Genomic DNA, 18947 nt, shown 5'->3' on the forward strand with positions numbered 1-18947 from the left:
TTTTTTTTTTTTAAGGCGAGGTTTCTGCGGAACTGGCAAGGGGACTCTGGTTGCTTCCTGTTCACCCTGAAAGCTGGCTGCCTGTGGAAACCTGGGCTTGCTCACAGGCAGGCTGCACTCCATGCTGCCACACCCTCGGTGGAAGAGCTGGACGAGGGCGTGGCCTCACACCTCCCGGTAGCCCAGAGGGAAGATCTGCTGGACCTGGGAGGTGAACAGAAACTCCTCACCCGCTTCTACCGCAGGATAACCACCAGGCAAGCATCCCTAGGTGACAAGTCTCCCGACAGCAGCAGGCTTTGCCGAGCCTCCAGAAGAACAAGTTAGAGGGTAAAGGGCGTGAGGGTAATTTATCTGACAGTTAGTTAGCTCTTAAGAGGGCAACAGAGCTGCGAACGGCCAGCCCTGTGCCCAGGGGCGGGCAGCGGGTTTGCGTGAGCTGAACGCTGGCTGTGCTGAAGCACCTTCACGCCCACGGGCCTGGACCCCGGCCTCTGTCCTCCCCAAGCTTCCATCGCCTTCCTTGGGTCTTCTCACCAGCTGGACAGAAACTGCCGTTGAGCGTAACAGTGAGTGCCCTTCAGCAGCCGGCTGCCTGTCCCCCACGAGGCCGGCAGCTCCTTAATCCCTCTTTCCTTCCTGAGGGAAAGCATCCTGTGTTCTCCTTGCCTTTAAAGAAACCTCCATCACCAGAACAGGCTTTGCTCTGTCTTCTCCTCCCCACTCCCCCCCCACCCCGCCTCGCCCATTCCTGACGGTGCTTAACATCCCAGATCAACCCCTGCCAGCAGGGCAGGCAGCCCACCACTGCTCCTCACAGACATTTCCATCCAAGGGTGGGGAGCAGAATGTCATTACAGTACCATGGAGAAGAAAAATAATTCTAATTGTTAAAGTCCTTTTCAGAAGGAAAGCTTTTCCAATAAAATTTAAAATTTTTATTAACATTTAAATTATAAACCAAACGTTGGCAACCATATATAGACATGTTTGCTATGGACAGCTGACTGTGAGGTCATACTTTCAAATACAACTTCAGAATTAGTTTAAATAAATCAATATGTTTTCTCAGAAATTGTATAATTTCCTTCGGTTTACAGTCCGTGATATGGAAAGTTTAATATAATGTTAAATAATTTACTGTCTATCCTAAAAGTAAGCTATAGAAAACGGAATCACTATTAGGCTCGAATAACAACAAGGCTTTAACGGCTCAGTGGTTCTTCTGAAGAGTATATATAAATCTTGAAAAGGTAACACTGTTTGTTAGTTGAGCTGTAAAATCCATAAAAATAACAGTTCTGCCACAGTGCACAGATAAGTTCATTCATTCTGCTTCCCCAATCCCCTCACCAAGCAGCTTTCAGGTCAAAGTGGAAGACGTAGAAAATCATACATCCTATGTGAAGTAATGAAGATCGCGAGAAATAGAGTGTGCAAAAAATAAACTTTAAAATTCCATACTCCAACATCATGTACGTCTATTAACAGGATTTGATTGATGATTTCACAAATACTTGCGATCATCTCAGACAGTGTCCCCTTGCACTGTCATCCGGCAGATTCAGATCCAAGGTCTTTCGATGCAACAGGGAAAGAAGTGGTCTTCGGTCTGATTTGGGGGTCACAGCCAGCCTGCTGGGGTTGCAGAGGGTGCCTTGCTGAGGGAGGACACGTTACTTGTGTGCAGGAGTTTCCTGAACGTACGGGGACAGTGCCCAGCTTGACCTCTGCCTTGGTGACCTGCTTTTCCATTCTGGCCCCACCGGCGCCGATCGTCCTGACCAAGCTGTTGCCTTGCTGTGGATCTCGGGGGCCGTGGCGTGAATGCAGGCACGTCCTCGCTGACCACGTGGGAGGAGTCGCCGCCCAGCACATCCAGCGCCCACGAACAGGTCCACCCTGGTGAGCGGGTGCTTCAGGCTTGCATCCAGGCCGCAGGCAGGTGGCGCCACAGCCCAGCGTGTCCAGCCCCGGGGCCCTCGTCCTCCCATGGCCCCGGGGTGCTGCTGTGGCCTTGGGCACGTCGTCACTGTCCCCGCTCCAGGTGGCACCCCGGGGCTCGGCCTCCTCCGCTGGCCCTCTCGGGGCAACCCTCCACAGCCCAGCTGCCCACGCGGCCCCGCGTCTGTCAGGCTGGGTGGTGCTCCTGGTCGTGGGCAATGTGCCCTTGTGCTGCGTCCTCCTCGCCAGGCAGGCCCTCTGCTCCTCCGCCCTGGCTCCAGGGCCGAACTGCGGGAACACGTACCCTCCCTCCCTGCCCGGCTGTGGTTTTAAAGCTGCAGGACTATGTAAACTTCGTCGCCCTAGCCCAGCAAAGCTGCTCCTCCTTCCCTCCTCTCAGGAATGTCAGTGGTCCCTCAGAGCCTCCCATGCCGCCGGCTGAGGCAGCCTCTCTCTCTGAGAGGCTGCGGCCGTGGTCCTGGTCCCACAGATGGAAGGCTCCATCTCCAGAAGGCAGGGCCAGATGCGTGTGCTTAAATGCGAGACACAGTACAGTTTTTGCCTTCACCCAGAGCTGGGGCGTGGAGGCCCCGAATAGTGAGTGATACATTTCATTAACGGCATGCTTTCCGTCTAGCGTCCACTGCTGGAATCCAGGCTCCAGGCGGCAAGGCCAGGAAGGCTGCCACGCAGGCAGCCTCCCAGGAACCCAGTCCACTGCCCTCCGTGAGGTGCACAGCACCCGCTGCTCTCAACGAGGCTGGGGCACAGCTAGAGGCGGTTGTCTCCATTGACCCGAGTCCTTCGCGGGGCCCTGGACGGAAGGGGAGAGTGTCCTTACCAGCAGCGAGCCTTACAGCCCAGGGGGACAGCCCACAGACCAACAGGAGGGAGAGGAACCGAAGGCGGACCAGCCACTCCTTCCCGTCTCTCAGGCCCCCTCCTCCAGGCTGCACACTGGCCACCTCGCCTCCACCCCCTCACCTTCGTTCCCGACTGTCAAAATGGTCGGCGAGATGCTCCTGGGAGATGCGGAAGTCCTCAAATGGCTGCTGGTAGCGAGCTTCGAAGGAGCCTTCCCGGGCCCGGCCGTGAAACAGCTGGCCCGAGGCATCGCAGCCCCGCTCCCGCAGGGACGCACCTCCAAAGGGACTGAGGTCGCCGTTCTCCTGCTTCAACAGGGGCAGATGCACAGGGGGTCAGCGGCTGACTGGCCCCCGGTGAGGCTGGGCCCGGCACTTGCCCCGCCCCACCTGGCCGCAGGTACCTTGGCAGGGAAAACGTCGACCTTGACGAGCAGGGAGGCCAACTCCAGGTCCTCACTATAGTTGTTCTTCAAAGGCACAGCTCTGTATCCTAGGAGGAGAAAGCCTGGCCCTGAGCCCAAGAGGAAGGCGAGCAAAGCCCCCTCACCCACAAGCCAGATCTCGGGGCGGGGGGCACAGTCTCTAGGAAGGGTCCTCACCTGTCTTCAGGCCCTTCACCGGGAAGGTAGCCTGAGCCAGGAAGTTCTGGTCACTAAACATGTCTTCCTCATACACCACAAAGCGCAGGAAGGCGAATTCGGGGTTACTGATCTGGAAGTGGAAGGGCTTGGCTGGCCACATGGGGTTCAGTCCATTGTCCACTGCGAAAGCAAGGGCAAAAGGCCTCAGGCCACTGCCAGGAGAGGACGGATCACAGGTGCGGAGGGGCCTTCAGTGCCCTGGAGGATGAGGATGGTGAGCGGGGAGGAGACTCACCCACAAACTCAGTCTTCTGCTTGGTGCTGTCATACTCAGCACCGGCCACCTCAATCTCCACGAAAGGACACACGATGCCTCGGCCATTCTTCGGCAGATGCCGGGCCCCCAGCACCTGTAAGGCAGGCAAAGATGGGCCCAGGATGGTCCTTCCAACTCATGCCAAGTCCCCACTACCCAGCGGAGGCAGTGCGCCCTCTGCTGGGCCCCAAGGACACTGCCCACTAAGTCCCTCAAGTCATCAGGGCTCTAAAGGCAGCTGCCGCAGCAGAAGTTCTTTTGAAGAAGTCCTAGCCTTAACCAAAATTTTCACGTGAGTTTTTGCAGTCAACTCCACATGAAATCCATGTCTATTTTAACATGAAAATTTAAAAATTACTTCCCCCTAGAACAAAAAAAACAGCTCCTCTCCGGGAGAAACCTGGTTCACCCCACGCCGTCCTCACTCCTCCCTCCAAGACTGCTCAGGCCCCACACCTGAACCCCACAGCACCAAGCTGCCCACATCACGGCTGCTCACCAGGGGCCTCAAGGGTGCGACCACAGAGCGAGCCCCGGGACCTCGAGGGGCGGCAGGGGGCCTCCGTCTCACTCAAGCCCCGTTCCAGGAAGTTAAGTACCATCTAGCCGATTCCTGCCGGTGGGCCGCTAGCTCACCACTGGCACTAGCTTCCTGCCTGTCTTCTGCCCACTCCTGCCAGGCAGTGGCTCTCCATGGCTTGGCCTTACTGGATAGCCCGACTCCTTAGTGCCAAGCACTGTCCACACTTAGCCAGCTGCCTCCAGCCTGTGCTGGTCAGAGCCCAGCCCCACGGGGGAGGCTGGTAGCTACACGCCCACCTCAGAAAACAGTTACATCTTCCTCGAACTCCAGGACAGTCCAGTGCCCCCTGCCCCATGGCATTAACCAGCACCCCGGCCTGGACGCTGGAAGGAGCCCAGCAGAGTGCCCCCTTCCCACCTCGATGCAGATGGCGCACGGCTCCAGCCCACGGAGGCTGCTCTTGTCAAAGGGGTCGAAGGCCTCGTCGCGCATGATGCTCGGCTGCAGCACGTAGCCGCAGTGCCCGCCGGCCAGGAAGAGGGCCTGGTTCATCTGCATAGGCTTGTCTGGAAGAGCCGGGTTACAGTGGACTCCAGCCCAGCTGCCCGGCAGGACCCCGCCCCATGGGCCACCTCCTCACCTGGGGTTTGGAAGTTGAGGGCTACCAGCTGACTGCCACAGATCCACATGGGCAAGGGGTCGTAATTGGAGGAGTCCAGCCGCTGGCCCTTGGGGTAGATGCGGGAGAGCTGCAGCCGGTTGTACTGGAGGAACTTCTTGCCTTTGGCCTTGTTCACGTACTTCTCGGCCTTGGTTTCCGGGAAGGACGACATGTCCCGGTAGCAGGCGCGTTCTGTGCCGATCTCTGGGCCAAACAGGGAGAGAGCTCACAGAGCCCGCCCACCCGGGCGCTGCTGGGGGCCAGACCCCCGCACTGCCCCTGGGTCAGACCCTTACTCTCTTCGTCGAAGGGAACAGGCCGGCAGTAGACTACAAGCTCGGAGAGCTCCAGGGCGATCTTCTTCCTCCGCTCCATCATCTTCCCCTCAGTGAGCTGGTGACACACAGGCCCTGAGCCCAGGCAGGACCCCTCCGGACCCCTCCCTCCCCCCCACCAGGAGAGGGAAGCCCCCAGCCACCTGGGGCATGCCCACCCACACCTTCCAGACCCCACTGTCTGTCCCCAGTCTCACCCCAGAAACGTACTCTCTCTTCCCTGCTCCTGAGGACACATGCTCTCCAAGACTTAGGAGAGTGGAATCCTCACCACCAACCGGGCCCCAGTGACACCCCAGGGCCCTGAGCTGGATGCACCTGCAGAGATGCTGTGACCATTCAGTACCCAAGCCTCCCTCACATAGGCACATAGGCCGCCTCCCCATTTCCTTGTGACCTCGCTGGGGACTCGGGCTTATCTTCTGTGTCCTAAGGACCGTCGTCCTTCCCACCCACCCTGGCCCAGAAGCCTCACCCCTCAGTTCCCCTCACTCACTCAACACAACCACCTACTACTCGCTGTGGCCAGACTTCAGCTACGGAGGCCCACTCACAAGTGCCCCCATCCCGTCCTCTGACCCCTGGAGGCCCACTTCCTTCCAGAAGGGGCTCCTATTCTCAGACTCTTCCTTCCCCTCTCAGCCCAGACCTCAGGAGCCATCCCTTCAACCTCCTGGTCCTTTCTGCCTTGTCCTTCCGGGCCCTGCTCTGACAGAATCCTCAGCACCCAGCCCTCTCGGCTTGGCTCGTGGGTGTCCTTTCTCCAAAGCAGCCACAGGTGTGTACTGCAGGCCTTCCACCCCGCCCCAACTGACTGCGGTGGCACTGAGCAGGAGTTCCCACACCTTGGCAAGCACTTCCTCCTCTGCCCCAGGCTCAGTGGAAGAGCCTCCCTCCTCCAGAGGCTGGTCCTTCTGACCCAGCTTGGGCTCCGCGTTCTTCCACCATCCTGCCCGGCAGAGGCTGCGCCCTTGCCTTCCACGCTCCGTGATGCCCACTGCCATCCCACCCAACCACGACCTGACACGGCTGCTGCCAACTCCAACAGGCACTTTCAGATTCGGACCCTGCCTGTCTGCTCTGCAGCCCTCCGCACATCAGACCCCTCTGTCTCTCTTTCTTGAAACCTACATCCTCGAAGGTCACACACCTGGTTCCCAACCTATACCACCTCATCCCTAAGCCCCTGGGCACCCACTCCTGCTTCCAGCCCACGACCTGTCCTCTCACCTCTGCCCTTGGTATCCAAAAGCCCACTGAGCAGGGCCACTTGGACGTCCCACAGGTACCTCAAACTCAACACACCCTCAACATGCCATACCGCCGACCACGTGTGTTTCCTCCGATCCCTGCCTAGCGGCGGGGGCTGCCCACCCGGGGCTGCCCCGCTGCTCTGAGGGCCACTGGCAGGCTCTCACCCTGGCATCCGCAGTCTGGGCCACTTCCCGGATCTTTTTCACCCAGTCCTGCAGCTCCTCCTGTGAGTCGGCAGCCACATCTAGGGACCAGTGTGCCACCGATGCCATGCTGATGGAGAAGACGAAGAGCCGGTTGTTCTTGCCCTCAGGACGGATGGCTGGGAGGGAGGGAGGGAGAGGAGCGCAGAGCTGGGGACAGACATGCCTGAGTCCCCACCCCACACCCCGTGAGGAGGCAGCACTGCTCTGCCAGGCCCGCTTCACAGCTGAGAACGCTGCAGACCAGCAATAAGTCACTGCCACTCCGGGCCGCGTGCCCATCCCCACCCCGTCCCCAAGCCTCTGTCAACCCAGGGACCAGCCCATCAGAACCGTGGGCTTCAGCTCGCCAGTGGCACCCTCCACAGCGCCTGCGCAGGGCGAGCACGCAGTGGTCAAGGCCAGGGGTGAAGAAGGGAGCCTGGGCGTCAAGAGTGTATCCAGGAATGGGGAGAGCTCAGGGTGAGGGCAGCCTTTAGGGGTCCGGCCATTGGCTTTCTCCCTTGGGGCCTGAACAGGGCCACCAGGGACTGCGTGACCCTAAGGGGCAGAGAAGGGGCTGGGGGCTCACCTATCTGACAAGCCGGCACATCCAAGACCCCCCGCAGCAAGTCCCCCAGGGGGCTGTTCTCGTCCAAGTGCTGCGGAAGGCAAAGCCCACGGACGGTCAGCAAGCCCACTGTGCCCACATGGGAAATACATCTGACAAGCGAGCGTGTGAATGCACGAGCGTGGCCCACGTTTATCAGAGACCGCGGCCTCGGCGGGGCAGACAGGACCGCACGTTGAGGGGCTGTGCACGCACAGGCACGCTGACCCTGCCCGTGGCGGCGTGTGCACAGGAAGGGAGTCTGGGGACGGGAGCCCCGTCCCACCAACGGGGCTCTGGTCTCACCTCCCTCTCAGGTTCCAGGGCCGCAGGGCTGACCATCTCTTCCACATAGTTCGACGGGAACCACAGCTGCTTTTTCCCACCATAGTCACCACGCCACCTGGGGAAGCCGCAGCATGCTGACCCCTAGCAGCCACCCCAACCCCCCCAGAGGAAGGCAGCCCTGCAGGTACACCTCGGGGCCCGTGCAGGCCCGTGCCGCCCAAGCCCCTCTCACTGTCCACGCCGCCGGCACCCAGGATGCCTGGCCCCGCACCACGGGCTCTCAGCTGGCTCACCAGCCTCCTTCCTGCTTCTCCACGTTCTGGATGATGGCGCTCTTGGTGAAAGTCAGCTCGTCCTCTCTCTGGGCCTTGTAGTCGAAGAGAGCTTTGACGGCGCACTGCAGGGAAGAGAATCACCGGTCAAAGCAGACAGGCCCTCCGCCTCCTCTCCTGACCTGTGGCCGCACGCACATGCGCTGGGGCTGCCCAGCTGGGGCTCAGGCGCCACCGCCAGTGACCCAGCCTCACTACCGTCCTCAGCCCGGGCCTGTGGGAGGCTCCAGAGCAGATGGAACAGGAGAGCAGGGCCTCTGCCAGGGAAGCTCCTCAGGGTCCAGGGAGAACCTTGCAAGCCCCTGCCCGGGGCCCCAGGAGCCAGGCCAGGAGGCTAGGAGGGGAGTGTCTGCGGGTGCTGAGTGCCTCCTCTGGGACCGGAAGGCTTGCAGTGTGCCTGGGACCCCATCATTCCTCATCTGCAAAGTAGGAGAAGGAATCTTCTCCCAGGCTCCATGGCTGCTGAGGAAAGCGGGTGAGGAAAAGGGCACAGCTCCTTACCCCTTAGAAAAAAGCCCTGACAGAGCTCCATAAGGGGAGGGAGGGAGGGGCAGAGAACACCGTCTTCTGGCCAGCGTGCCCCACCCCCACCCCACTGCCCCCAGGGAGAAAACAGGGGTCACCCAGGGAGTAGTCTGGAAGGGTACGGTGCGGACCCCCAGGAACAGGGCTGGGGAGGGGTCGGCGCCGGGAGAGACGTGGTCGTACACCAACCGCACACCTCTCACCCCCTCTCTGGCCTCGGAAGACCACAACACCACTTCTCCCCAAAGACCGCAGGTGGCCCTGAGCAGAGAATGCAAGCCCCAGGCAGCTGGAGATGCTCCCCAGCTGCCTGCGCCCAGAGCCCGAGGCTGCACCTTGAAAGTCGGCATGGGGTTCGCCTCCACGTAGAAGCCGGGGTTGCGGCCCTCATACAGGGCCCCATAGTCGGGCTCCTGGAAACGGGACAGAAGGGGCTTTGTTAACGCCCAGAGGGGAAAGAGGTTGCTGGCTTCCGTGTCCCCACCCCTCCTCACAGGACCAAGTCTGCTGCCTTCACACACCTGGTCCGCCAGGGTCCCCCAACCTCAGGGGCCTGGCCTCACCCCTCCTCTCTCTGCCCTTGCGCCCACGGCTCCAAAGTCTCGGTTCCTGAAGCCCCCCGCGCCTGCCCCAGGCCCCCAGCACACTTCTCTCACACCCCAGCCTCAGCAGGCGGCAGCCCGCGCCTAGGCCACCCAGGTCCAAGGACAAGAGTCTCAAGTGGACCTTCTGCGCTGGACCCCTTCCTCTTCCCCAGGGCCACACCCCTGGCCCAGAGCCCTTGGGGCCCCGCCCCACAGCCCTGCCTTCCTCCCTCACTGGTCTCCCTCCACAGCCGCGCCTCTGTAGCCTATGCGCCCCTACCCGGGGGACAGAGTCTGGTCTGTGCCCAGCCCCGGGCAGACCCTCTCCCCGTGTGAGCCCTAGGACCTCCGCACCCCACATCCTGGCCCACGGGGATCTCTGCTGGATGCCTGCCCCCACCTCTTCACCCGGCCAGCTTGTGCCTGTCCTTGTAGATGCCACTCAGAGGCCACTCCCTCCAGGATGCCTTCCTGGCTCCAGCTGGGCTAGCTGGCCCTCCCAGCAGCCCCGCGGCCCCCGGGCCTCTCTGCTCCCCACATCCACAGCACCCCGGGACCGTCAGGTGCGGCCTGCCCCGCCCTGCCTCCCAGGCTCTCACCGCTGTGCCGATCTTCTCCAGCGCCTCCTCGTTGATGGGATAGCGTAGCTTCATCTTGCGGTACAGGGGATGCTTCTCGTAGTAGCTGACGAGGTCCACGAGGCTGTCGAACTCTGAGTTGCCCAGCATCACGGTCTGGCCCTCCTGCTGGACGCGGCAGTGCTTGATCTTGCCCTCAGCCCTGACAGGGACCGAACAGCCACACAGGGTCAGGGCAGCCCAGACCAGGCGTGCCCACACCGCCCCAGACCCCAGGGGGACCCCCTCACCGGAAGGAGATGGCGTAGGAGTTGGGCTCATTCCGTTTCCGCACCAGGAAGGCCCCGTCCCGGGGGACGCGCATCAGCATGTGCTCGGCCTGCGCTCTGGTCAGGCTCGCGTGGTACCACCTGTGGACGGGCCCGAGTCAGACCCGGCCACCACCCCCGGGTTCCTGCCCCGTCCCCATCCCCTCCCTCACTCTTTGCTCTCGTGGGCGTTGGTCTGCGGGACGGGTTCTGAGAGGCGCATCTCAAATTCGTTGCAGCGCAGGGGCACCTGCTGGTAGTGTGTGATGAGGTCATAGAGTGAGTCGAAGACGAGGTTGTCAGTCAGGAAGAACTTGGGGGTCCCTGCGTCCTGCCGGGAGTGGATCCGGCAGTGCTGGACTTTGCCGTTCCGCCTGAGGGGACACAGGGAGGCAGTGAGCAGCAGGCCGGGCCACACGCCACGCTCCACCCGCGGCGAGGCACCAGGCCTCAAGCAGGAGACACCCTGAGGACGGCTCAGGTGGGGGCGGCCCTCTAGGGGCTCCGTGCTAACTGCAAGCGTGTGTGCGCGTGACGCACTGTGGGACCTGGCCTCCCCTGCCGGCGTCGGATCCACGTGTGCACGCGCTGGGAGGGTTACCAGAAGGAGAGGGTGTAGTCGCCCACGAAGGTCTCGCTCTCGCGCACGAGGAAGGAGCCGTCGGGGGCCCCGGTCTCGATGCAGTACTCTGTGAGCAGGCGCTCGGCAATGTGCCGCCCATCCCGTCCTGCCCCGAGCTTCCCGTGAAACCACTTCTCGTTGGAGTGCAGCTCTGTGCTGCCACTGGCCTGCAAGGCAGAGGGCGACAGCAGAGACACTCGGTGACTCTGACCCCAGCCCGGCCCCCGGCCCTGGGCCAGCCCCTCACCTCCTTGGGCTCCTCCTCGTCCTCGTTGCCCTGGTCACTGCTGGTCTCCTCGGAGTAGTAGATCTTGCTACTGGTCAGAACGAAGTAGTGGGGATACCACTCCTGGAAGAGGCGGGAGCGAGGCCTGTGAACAGAGCGCTCTCACCACCCTGCCCCTCAGGCCCAGCCAGGCCCAGCGCTCACGTGATTCACGGGGTCCTCCAGGTAGAGGATGCCGTTCTTGATGGAGTTGCTGATGTCGTTCTCAGAGTACATCACGGACGTAGGCACCTCTTCATAGGCACTGCCCTCAGCCAGCTTCTTGTGCTGTGGGGGACAGGCCACGACGTGGCTTCCCAGGCCCAGGCCCAGAGCCCCACCTCCTCACCCAGGCCTGGACCCACAGCTGGAGCGGAGGAGTGGGGCCCCCAAAGCCCTACCTTGATGAGGATCTTCCTCTTGAGCTGGCTGGGTGAGGGGAGCCCGTCAGCAGCAATGTCCACGGGCTTGGTGAGGAGTGTGTCCCCGAGCACCTTCTTGAAGTACTGGGCCATGTTCCTCTGCTGGGCGATGCTGCAATGGTCCTCGATGGACAAGATGACCGGGTACCTGCAGGGTGGGGGACCAGTGCGTAACACAGATCCTGCAATTCCGAGGAGTCACGGCTCAGACCCTCACAGAGTGAGGTGTTAGGAGCCTCGGGCCCAAGGTCCCTTCTAGAGGGTAGTCACCCCAGAGAAAAGGCAGGCCCTGGCCACTGTGGGGGGTAGGAGAGGGGTCTAGAGAGGCACTTTTGGGTGCAGCAGAAACCAACGGCTGGGACTGTTGCAGGCAGGTGTCCCCAGAGTTGATCTCATCATGGAGGCTGCCCCATCAGCAAGGAGAGACATCCTACACCCAAGGTCAGGAGAGGTGACAAGCAGCCTCCAAATTTAGCTACTGGGGGACCCCAGTGACCCCCTCAGTGAGGTGGGAGAGACTAGTGACCACGTGTTGTGGGGAACAATAGGAACTGCAGAGTGAGAGACAAGGAGCACAGACAATTCTCCAGATTGTGACGGGAAAGGAACTGGCAGGACAATGGCCTTGTGAGCCCAGGGTTAAGGAATTAATTTTTGAGGATGAGAAAAGCTTGACTGTGTTCCACAGGCTGAGAAAGACCCATGGAGTGAGCAGGTGGGCCAAGCGTGCAGGAAGTGAATGGCTCGGGAAGGGTGGGCTCCAGCAGGTGGCAGGAGGTGGAAGGCAGGGAGGGGGTAGCACATTCAAGGGGACCCAGGAGAGAGCTGGAGCCGAGCCACGCCACTCACTCTGAGGCCACAAAGGCGTGCTCCTTGATGGTGTGCAGGACGTCTGAGAACTTGATCTTGGTGGTCAGGGTGTGTCCGTGGTAAATGACTGGCATCCCGTCTGGACCATCCCAGCAGTCCACTGGAGAGCAAGCAAGGTGACCAGAGTCAAGCGGGCAGGCCTCCCCCCCGCCCCCCCGCCCAACCTAGCCCCCACGCACACTCGATGCAGCGGCAGCCCATCCGCAGGCAGCGGGCGTAGGCTTCCAGGGAGGACTCGCTGGAAAACTGGTCCCCGGTCAGGTACCTGGACAGGGAAGCAGGGCGAGGTGGTCAGGCGAGACCCACCTCCCGGGGTCGGGTGTGGGCCAAGGGAGCCACTCACGTGTTGTGCGAGGAGGAGATCCAGTAGTGGGACAGGGGGTTGTTCATGGTGTCGGGGCACACGGCGTCCAGCTGCGAATTCCATATGCTGTTCTCCTTGGAGAACAGGAAGGTGACGAACTGCCCAGGAGCAAATGCGGAGAGAAGAGAGGATGAGCCCCTGCCCTGGGCCACAGCACAGGGTGACACGGGAGAGAGTGCTCAATCCAGGTCGGGGGCACGATGGACTGCGGGAGGGACCTGGCCGGGCTCCCGTGGGCCCGTCTGCTCCCTGATTCCCCGATGGAGGGTGAGGGGCAGGGCTCACCTCATCCAGGAAGAAGTAAGGCTCCTCGATCTCTCGCAAGGGGTCTCGAAGGAAGCTGAGCATGAACTCCTGCACCTGGAGCCGGTCGACAGCCCATAGCTCCTGATGGGTGGGAGGGTGGGGCATGTGAGGGGCCTCCATCCCGTGGTGAGCCCAGCCCCTCTCAGCCAGCACCCTGGCCCAACCCCAGCCCAGTCCTACCCCCTGGTACTCGAGGAGGAACTGCTGGAACTCAGGAAGGGACACCCGGCAGAGCTCCGGCCGCTCCCCCGCCCTGCGGAAGAGAAGGGAAATGCCTGGCGGCCGGCTGGCTAGCGTGGGCCACAGACAATGAGGGGCCCCTGGGAAGGCAGGGCCCAGCTCCCGGCCAGCACAGCCGCCCGGAATGGGCCAGCAGGGCTCCCCTGCTCCCGCTGCCTCCCACCTGCATCGGGAATCAACCAGGCGAGGGACAAAGGGGCCCAGGGAGAACCCCACCTCCCCAACTCAAACCAAACCTCAGGGCACTGGCTTCCAGGAAGGGGAGGTCCATCTGCAGGAGACAGAACCAGGTCAGCATGAGAGCCCCTGGGAGGCCACGTGGGGAAGGGGCTCTCAGGAAGAAAGGCTGGGGCAACAGAAAGGGGCAGGCCTCACGAGGAGAAGAACTGGAGAAATGGCACCCAATCGGCCCCAAGCAGGGCAGCAGGGCTGAGGCAAGCGGGGCTGGGGTGGGAGAGCAGGGTAGGGGCGGTGGGGGTAGGTGGCTCATGCACCGTCTTCTGGGCGCTGTACATAAGGCTGCGGTACAGCTGAGCAAACTGCCCGTAGGTGATGTCGCTGGTGCGCTGCTCCAGGTCCTGCGAGGCAGAGCGGCACTTCCGGTCAGGCCTCCCGCAGGGCCTGAGGCAGCCAGCCTCCCCACCCGCCTGCAGACGGCCCACCGGCCCTTACCGTCAGCCGCTCTCGGAGGAAGCGCATGTTGGGGACCCGGTAGTTGACCTGGGACAGCATGTTCTTCAGGTCCTTGGCTGATATACTGAGGAAACAAGGACATCGCCAGTGGCCTCACCCCACCTCTCACGACCTCTGACCTGTGGGCTGAGTCCACCTGGGGCTGAACAGGTAAACAACACTACTCTGGGACTTGCAGTCCTGACAGTGAGGCTGGCTCAGAACCATGGGGTAACCAAAGGAAGTCCCTTCCTTTCTCTGGGCCTCGGTCTCCTCAGCTGAGCAAAGGAAGTCTAGGATTCTGGCAAGGAGGGGTCACCAGCCTCAGTAAAGTGGGTCAGGGCGGGGCAAGGGGAGCCCATCTTCGGGCCGCCCTCCCACCAGCACCGCTCAGCCCACACGTCTGGGCCCTCAGCTCTCCCAAGGACAGAGAGAGGCAGCCACTACTGCGGGACCTCCAGGCTCCTTCCACCTCATTCTCAAACTCCCCGAGAGGGGCAGGCAGCTCACAGGACTCCCGCCCACTGCCCCTGGGAGTCAGGGCCTCCGAGGGGAGGAGGGGGAAGATCCTTCTCAGCCCAATACCACTGCTGGCAATGGAGCACACTCCCAGGGTCTGACAGGGAAGCACCCCTGCCCAAGAATGGGGCGGGGGACAATGCTGGGCCTGGCAACAGGATGAACACGATTGGGAGAGGGAGGCCTTCTTTCCTGGGAGGTGGTGGCAGGGAGGGGAATGTGGGCACCCCTCCTTCTCTTGCCCAAGGGCCTGGCAGGCAGCACCAAAACTCCCTGAGGAGTCCAGCCCTGCCCTGGGCAGTCCTGCTATCTATCAGCCAGTGCTGTTCAGCAAGCGCTTGCCTGGTCTCAGTCACCGGGGGTGGGGCCGTCAGGGTCCTCACTGGGCAGGTTAGGAAACTTGCTGCGTCATCAAGCTTTCCTTCTGTGGACTCCTTGCCATCAGCATTACACGCAGATTGTTACCACTCCCCCCCAAACACCTGTCTGCCCTGCTTCCTCTCCAGCCACTGCCCCTTCTCTGCTCCTCTTCACAGCAGTGCCTTAAAGGAGAGACCGAGGCTCCTTTCATTTCCTGAACCCCATCCCCACTGTCCACTGCCTGCCTCAAGGTCACCAACGACCTCTGTGCTGTCGAGTCCAAGGAGCACCTCTCAGTCTTCCCCACACGTGACAAGGCCAGGCACAGCTGGCCACCCCCTCTTCCCTGGGCTTCCAGGGCTCTACACCCTCCGATTTTCCTCTTAACTCTAGAGCAGCCACTTCCCTTGGCTGGCTCCTCTCCTCACCTCCCCAGTCCCCAGTGTTGAGGCAGCATGGGCCTGGGATCAGCCACCAGCCTCCTTCCCTTTTCTTGCCAAGGTTACCCCCAGGCATCACCAGCCTCGTGGCCTTCCATATCACCTATGTGCTCCTCAGGTTCCAGCTCCAGCCCAACTTCTCCGCTGAACTCGTTCTACACACCTGCCTGCTCAACATCTCTACCTGAACATCTAAGGGCATCACAGAACTTCACCCACTCAAGTGTGCACCTCCCACAGCCTTCCCCATCTCAGTCAATGGCAACTCCACCTTTCCAGATGCTCACGCCAAAAAGCTTTTTACCGTAAACCTCAACTCTCTCTCACCCCAAAATCAATCTGTTAGGAAATGCTATTGGGCTCTATCTTCAAAATACAGCCTAGCCAAAATCCAACCCCTTCCTAATACCCCACCCTGACCCAGTCTTCTTCACCCAGAGCGTTGGAGTTGCTCCCTGAGTTCTCCACTCCACCTGCCCTGGACCCTCCAAGCGCAGCTAGCAGTTCTGTGCAACTGAACCCGGGTCACGTCATGTTTCTCTTCAACACCCTCCGTGGTGTCCACCTCTCTCCCAGTCAACGGTCCTCATCATGCATCACCCAGCTTTTGTCCTGAACCTCTCTGTAGCCCCTCTGGTAGTCACACCATGGCCTCAAAGCCGTGAGCTTCAAAGCACCCCCCCCACACACAAACTACAGGACACCCAGAGCCAGTTCTGTACCGCCTATCTCTGCCCACAGTGGCAGGGCACGTGGCTTATCGTCCCTGGCCTCTCCTGCCAGCTCGCACAAGGCCATCAGAGGGCTTTCTGCAGGAAGCTCCTTGTGCCAGAACCACCTGCCCACCCTGCTTGAGGCAGGTCCTCCGGTTCTCCAGGCAGCTGCCTGGAGGTGGGCTATTGCTCTGGCGGCCCCAACCCACCCTGCTGGGCTAGAGCCACAGCGCAGGACCCACCGATCCTCACGATTCCGGTCCACTGAGTAGAACTGCTTCCGCAGCCACCTGGAGGGAGAGAAGCCCGAAGTGAGGCCCAGGCTTAGGGAGGAGACCAGCAGGCAGGCTCTGGGCACAGAGGCCTGAGTCCCTGCCCTGCTCCCTAGAGCCCGATGCCCCAACCCTAAGCACGTCTGCGGGGGGTTCTTACCTCTCAATCTGCAAGGGTGTGGCCGCCTGCAACGTATCCTCCATCAGCCAAGTCAGGCCCTTGATCCACATGTTCACTTCGTCCTCAGACGTAGCTATGAGCAAGGGGCAAAGAGCTGAGCCTGGGGCCAGGGGCTGCTGCCCTTAACTCCTCCACCTCCTCAGCTCCCACCTTGCAGGCTCAGGGTCTTCAGGCGGAATTCCATTCCATACAGGATGACAAAGCAGTGTGACTGGTCCGGTCGAAAAGCAGGATCCTCTTGGTAGCGATCGAAGTCCCGTGAGGTCTTCCCCGGGCGGATCTCCTTGATTTCTCGAATGTCAACTAGGAAGGCAGGGAAGAGGTCAAGGTCAGGCTGAGGTCTCTCAGGGTTAGCACTGAAACGAGGGCAGCCTTGTCTCCCACTCATTCCCACACTCTCCTCATGGAGGACCACAAAGAGAGACCCCCCCCACCCCGGGAAGGCGGGCAGAGTCAAGACCACTCACTCCTACTGGGGTACAGAAGAGAACTGGGCTGAGTCTAAGGACAGAGCTCTGCTAAAAGCTGAGTGTCTGCGGGAACAGGAATCTCCGTCCTGTGTACCTTCCCTCGGTGACAATATAGGCAGTTCACTCTGACCTGGGAAAGAGCCGGACTCTACAAAGAGAAATGGGGACCCACGGCTGTTCTGTGAGGACCCTTTCCTGACACAAAAGTACTAAAACTAGGGCTTCCCTGGTGGCGCAGTGGTTGAGAGTCCACCTGCCAATGCAGGGGACACGGGTTTGTGCCCCGGTCCGGGAAGATCCCACGTGCCGCGGAGCGGCTAGGCCCGTGAGCCATGGCCGCTGAGCCTGCGCGTCCAGAGCCTGTGCTCCGCAATGGGAGAGGCCACAACAGTGAGAGGCCCGCGTACCGCAAAAAAAAAAAACAGGTACACAAACTGAATCATAAAGTCTCAAGGGCAGGCCTGGGGCTGGGCAGGCCCAAATGGGTTTCAGGGTCCGTAGCAGGAAGGAGGGATTGGGCCAAGAGAACTGGTGCAGCCTGACGGCTCACCCCCTAAATATCCCTGAGCAAGACCCAGCAAGAGCAGTGGCTGCCCACGGATGGCTCCCATTCTGGCCTCACGGCACAGACTGGGGCAGCACCCAGGTCAGAGTGGCAGATGAACTGCTTCAGCCACTACCTCTGAGATGACACTGAGTGACTCATTCAACCTCCCTCCATCTCGGTTTTACTATCTCTAGAGCAAAGAGCTTGACTGAATTTCTCTAGAAGGCAGGGTGGCAGAAAAGACCTGCGTGGGCCCTGGGGTGGGCCTGCTGGGACTAGACTCCCGGGCTCCACCTCACCTTAGCTGCGTGACCTCAGCAGAGTGACAACCACTCTGACCCCACTGCTTCCCTCGGTGAACACAGGTAACAGACTGCGGCACCTGGAGGTGTTGGTAAGCTCAAAGGTCCTAACAGCCCAGAGCGCCCAGCCCTGTAGGTGGCACATGGTGGGCACTCATTCAAGCCTCCCCCACCCCGTCGGCTCTGTCAGCTTCGGTGGTCTGTGGTCTGCACAGACAGTCGGAGCAGGCACACAGGTTGTGACCCCAGGCCTGGAGAGCGCCTGGCTGCACACTCACACTGTCCCTGGGTGCTGGCTGGGACCCTGCACAGAGGGCACACTTTCCAGCCAGATAAAGAGACAGATTTAGGGAGGTCAAAAGAGAGAAGCCTGGCTTAGCCGCCAGAAATGACTCTGAGCACTCCCTTGGCTCTAGAGCCTCTTCAAATGCTCTCGACCCAGACTGGCCTGGAAGATCTGGAGCCAGGAGGGCTGCCAGCATGCTGCCTGGCCCACCTCCCCCCGAGAGCCCTCCTGGCCTGAAGCGCACAGCACCCCGGCTGGAATGTTCTAAGAGGCCCAATCCCAAGGCCTTCTTCCTGTCCCTCTAGCCACAGCTGTGCTCCACCTATCCCACCTCAAACAGTGGCATCGCCTCCAGCCCCAGGCCCAGCTCCCCTGCCAGAACACTGCCGGTTCTCCCTGGGCCCTGCTCCCGTGCCCTCAGCAACCCTCACAGGCCCAGTCCTCCAGCTGAGGGCCCCCCAGTTCTCACCAATCAGCCATCCTTCTTGAGCCTACGAATCTGTATAGGCTGTTGTTGTTCTGAAACCTCCTGAGGTTGCCCACTATGGAGAACCCACTCCTTCTCCGGCCTTCAAGGCCCGCTGTGATGCGGCTCCAGTGATTTACTGCCACTTCTGCCCTCCCATCTTCTCTGCTCCATCCCACCTAACCTGGACTGAGGGCAAGAACTGTTGTGTTTCCTGTCCCCCATTTCACCTTGGTCCCTAGCCAGGGGCTGTCTACCTCCCAGACTCCACTCTCTCTCACCAAAGACCCAATTTGGAAGAGCCTTCCTGCAGTAATCATGCCCTTGACACCCTGGGGCACTACGTGTGTGTTTGTTCTTCAATCTCTCCCAGGCTGGGCAAGGCCACCCAGTGCTTGCTGAATGACTGAACAAACAACGGAAAAAGCAGGCACACCACTGGGGGGAGGGGTAGCACAATGGGAGTGGTTTTTAAAATGAAGAGTTATGCTCAGGTAAAAACAGAGGGGGGGTGGGGAGGGAGACTGGGTCACAAAGACCCAGCCTGAGAAGACAGGGTTCCCAAAGATGGAAGGAGGAGCTGAACAGGGGAAATGCCCAGATCAGAAACTGCAGAATAACCACAAACCTTGCCCTCTGAAACAGAAACCAGCATGCTTTTCCGGTGCAGAGCTGCTGTCAGCCGCTCCCACACCTCTCACACAGGCACACGACCTCACACACACAACGCATACAGGCCAACG

General features: G+C 60.8%; 1 protein-coding gene and 1 pseudogene across 2 annotated transcripts in view; both read right to left on the reverse strand.

The window, feature by feature from the left end:
- Positions 1-915: 915 nt before the first annotated feature.
- On the reverse strand, positions 916-2554 carry LOC113605034 (biogenesis of lysosome-related organelles complex 1 subunit 4-like; annotated as a pseudogene).
- The window catches only part of PLCG1 (phospholipase C gamma 1), a 35169-nt gene continuing 17145 nt past the window's right edge, over positions 924-18947 (reverse strand). The window contains exons 2-32 of one of the 2 annotated variants that reach the window (XM_027078298.1): positions 16284-16436; positions 16113-16206; positions 15923-15970; positions 13649-13733; positions 13471-13554; positions 13213-13247; positions 12917-12989; positions 12716-12817; positions 12410-12528; positions 12246-12331; positions 12046-12166; positions 11176-11344; positions 10940-11062; positions 10757-10858; positions 10489-10676; positions 10061-10261; positions 9870-9989; positions 9601-9781; positions 8753-8830; positions 7854-7957; positions 7579-7675; positions 7255-7324; positions 6645-6802; positions 5188-5284; positions 4871-5095; positions 4648-4796; positions 3687-3801; positions 3410-3571; positions 3212-3300; positions 2929-3113; positions 924-2758 (exon numbers count right to left, since the gene is read on the reverse strand). In XM_027078298.1, the coding sequence (XP_026934099.1) occupies positions 2716-2758; positions 2929-3113; positions 3212-3300; positions 3410-3571; positions 3687-3801; positions 4648-4796; positions 4871-5095; positions 5188-5284; positions 6645-6802; positions 7255-7324; positions 7579-7675; positions 7854-7957; positions 8753-8830; positions 9601-9781; positions 9870-9989; positions 10061-10261; positions 10489-10676; positions 10757-10858; positions 10940-11062; positions 11176-11344; positions 12046-12166; positions 12246-12331; positions 12410-12528; positions 12716-12817; positions 12917-12989; positions 13213-13247; positions 13471-13554; positions 13649-13733; positions 15923-15970; positions 16113-16206; positions 16284-16436 (3656 nt within the window). In that variant the 3' untranslated portion in view covers positions 924-2715. Of the gene's footprint in view, positions 2759-2928; positions 3117-3211; positions 3301-3409; positions 3572-3686; positions 3802-4647; positions 4797-4870; positions 5096-5187; positions 5285-6644; positions 6803-7254; positions 7325-7578; positions 7676-7853; positions 7958-8752; positions 8831-9600; positions 9782-9869; positions 9990-10060; positions 10262-10488; positions 10677-10756; positions 10859-10939; positions 11063-11175; positions 11345-12045; positions 12167-12245; positions 12332-12409; positions 12529-12715; positions 12818-12916; positions 12990-13212; positions 13248-13470; positions 13555-13648; positions 13734-15922; positions 15971-16112; positions 16207-16283; positions 16437-18947 lie in introns of both variants that reach the window. The other variant, XM_027078297.1, reaches the window with a different exon arrangement.

This window comes from Aethalodelphis obliquidens, unplaced genomic scaffold (assembly GCF_003676395.1).
Source record: "Aethalodelphis obliquidens isolate GAN/ISIS:26980383/991018 unplaced genomic scaffold, ASM367639v1 scaffold42, whole genome shotgun sequence".
NCBI classification, from domain to species: domain Eukaryota; kingdom Metazoa; phylum Chordata; class Mammalia; order Artiodactyla; family Delphinidae; genus Aethalodelphis; species Aethalodelphis obliquidens.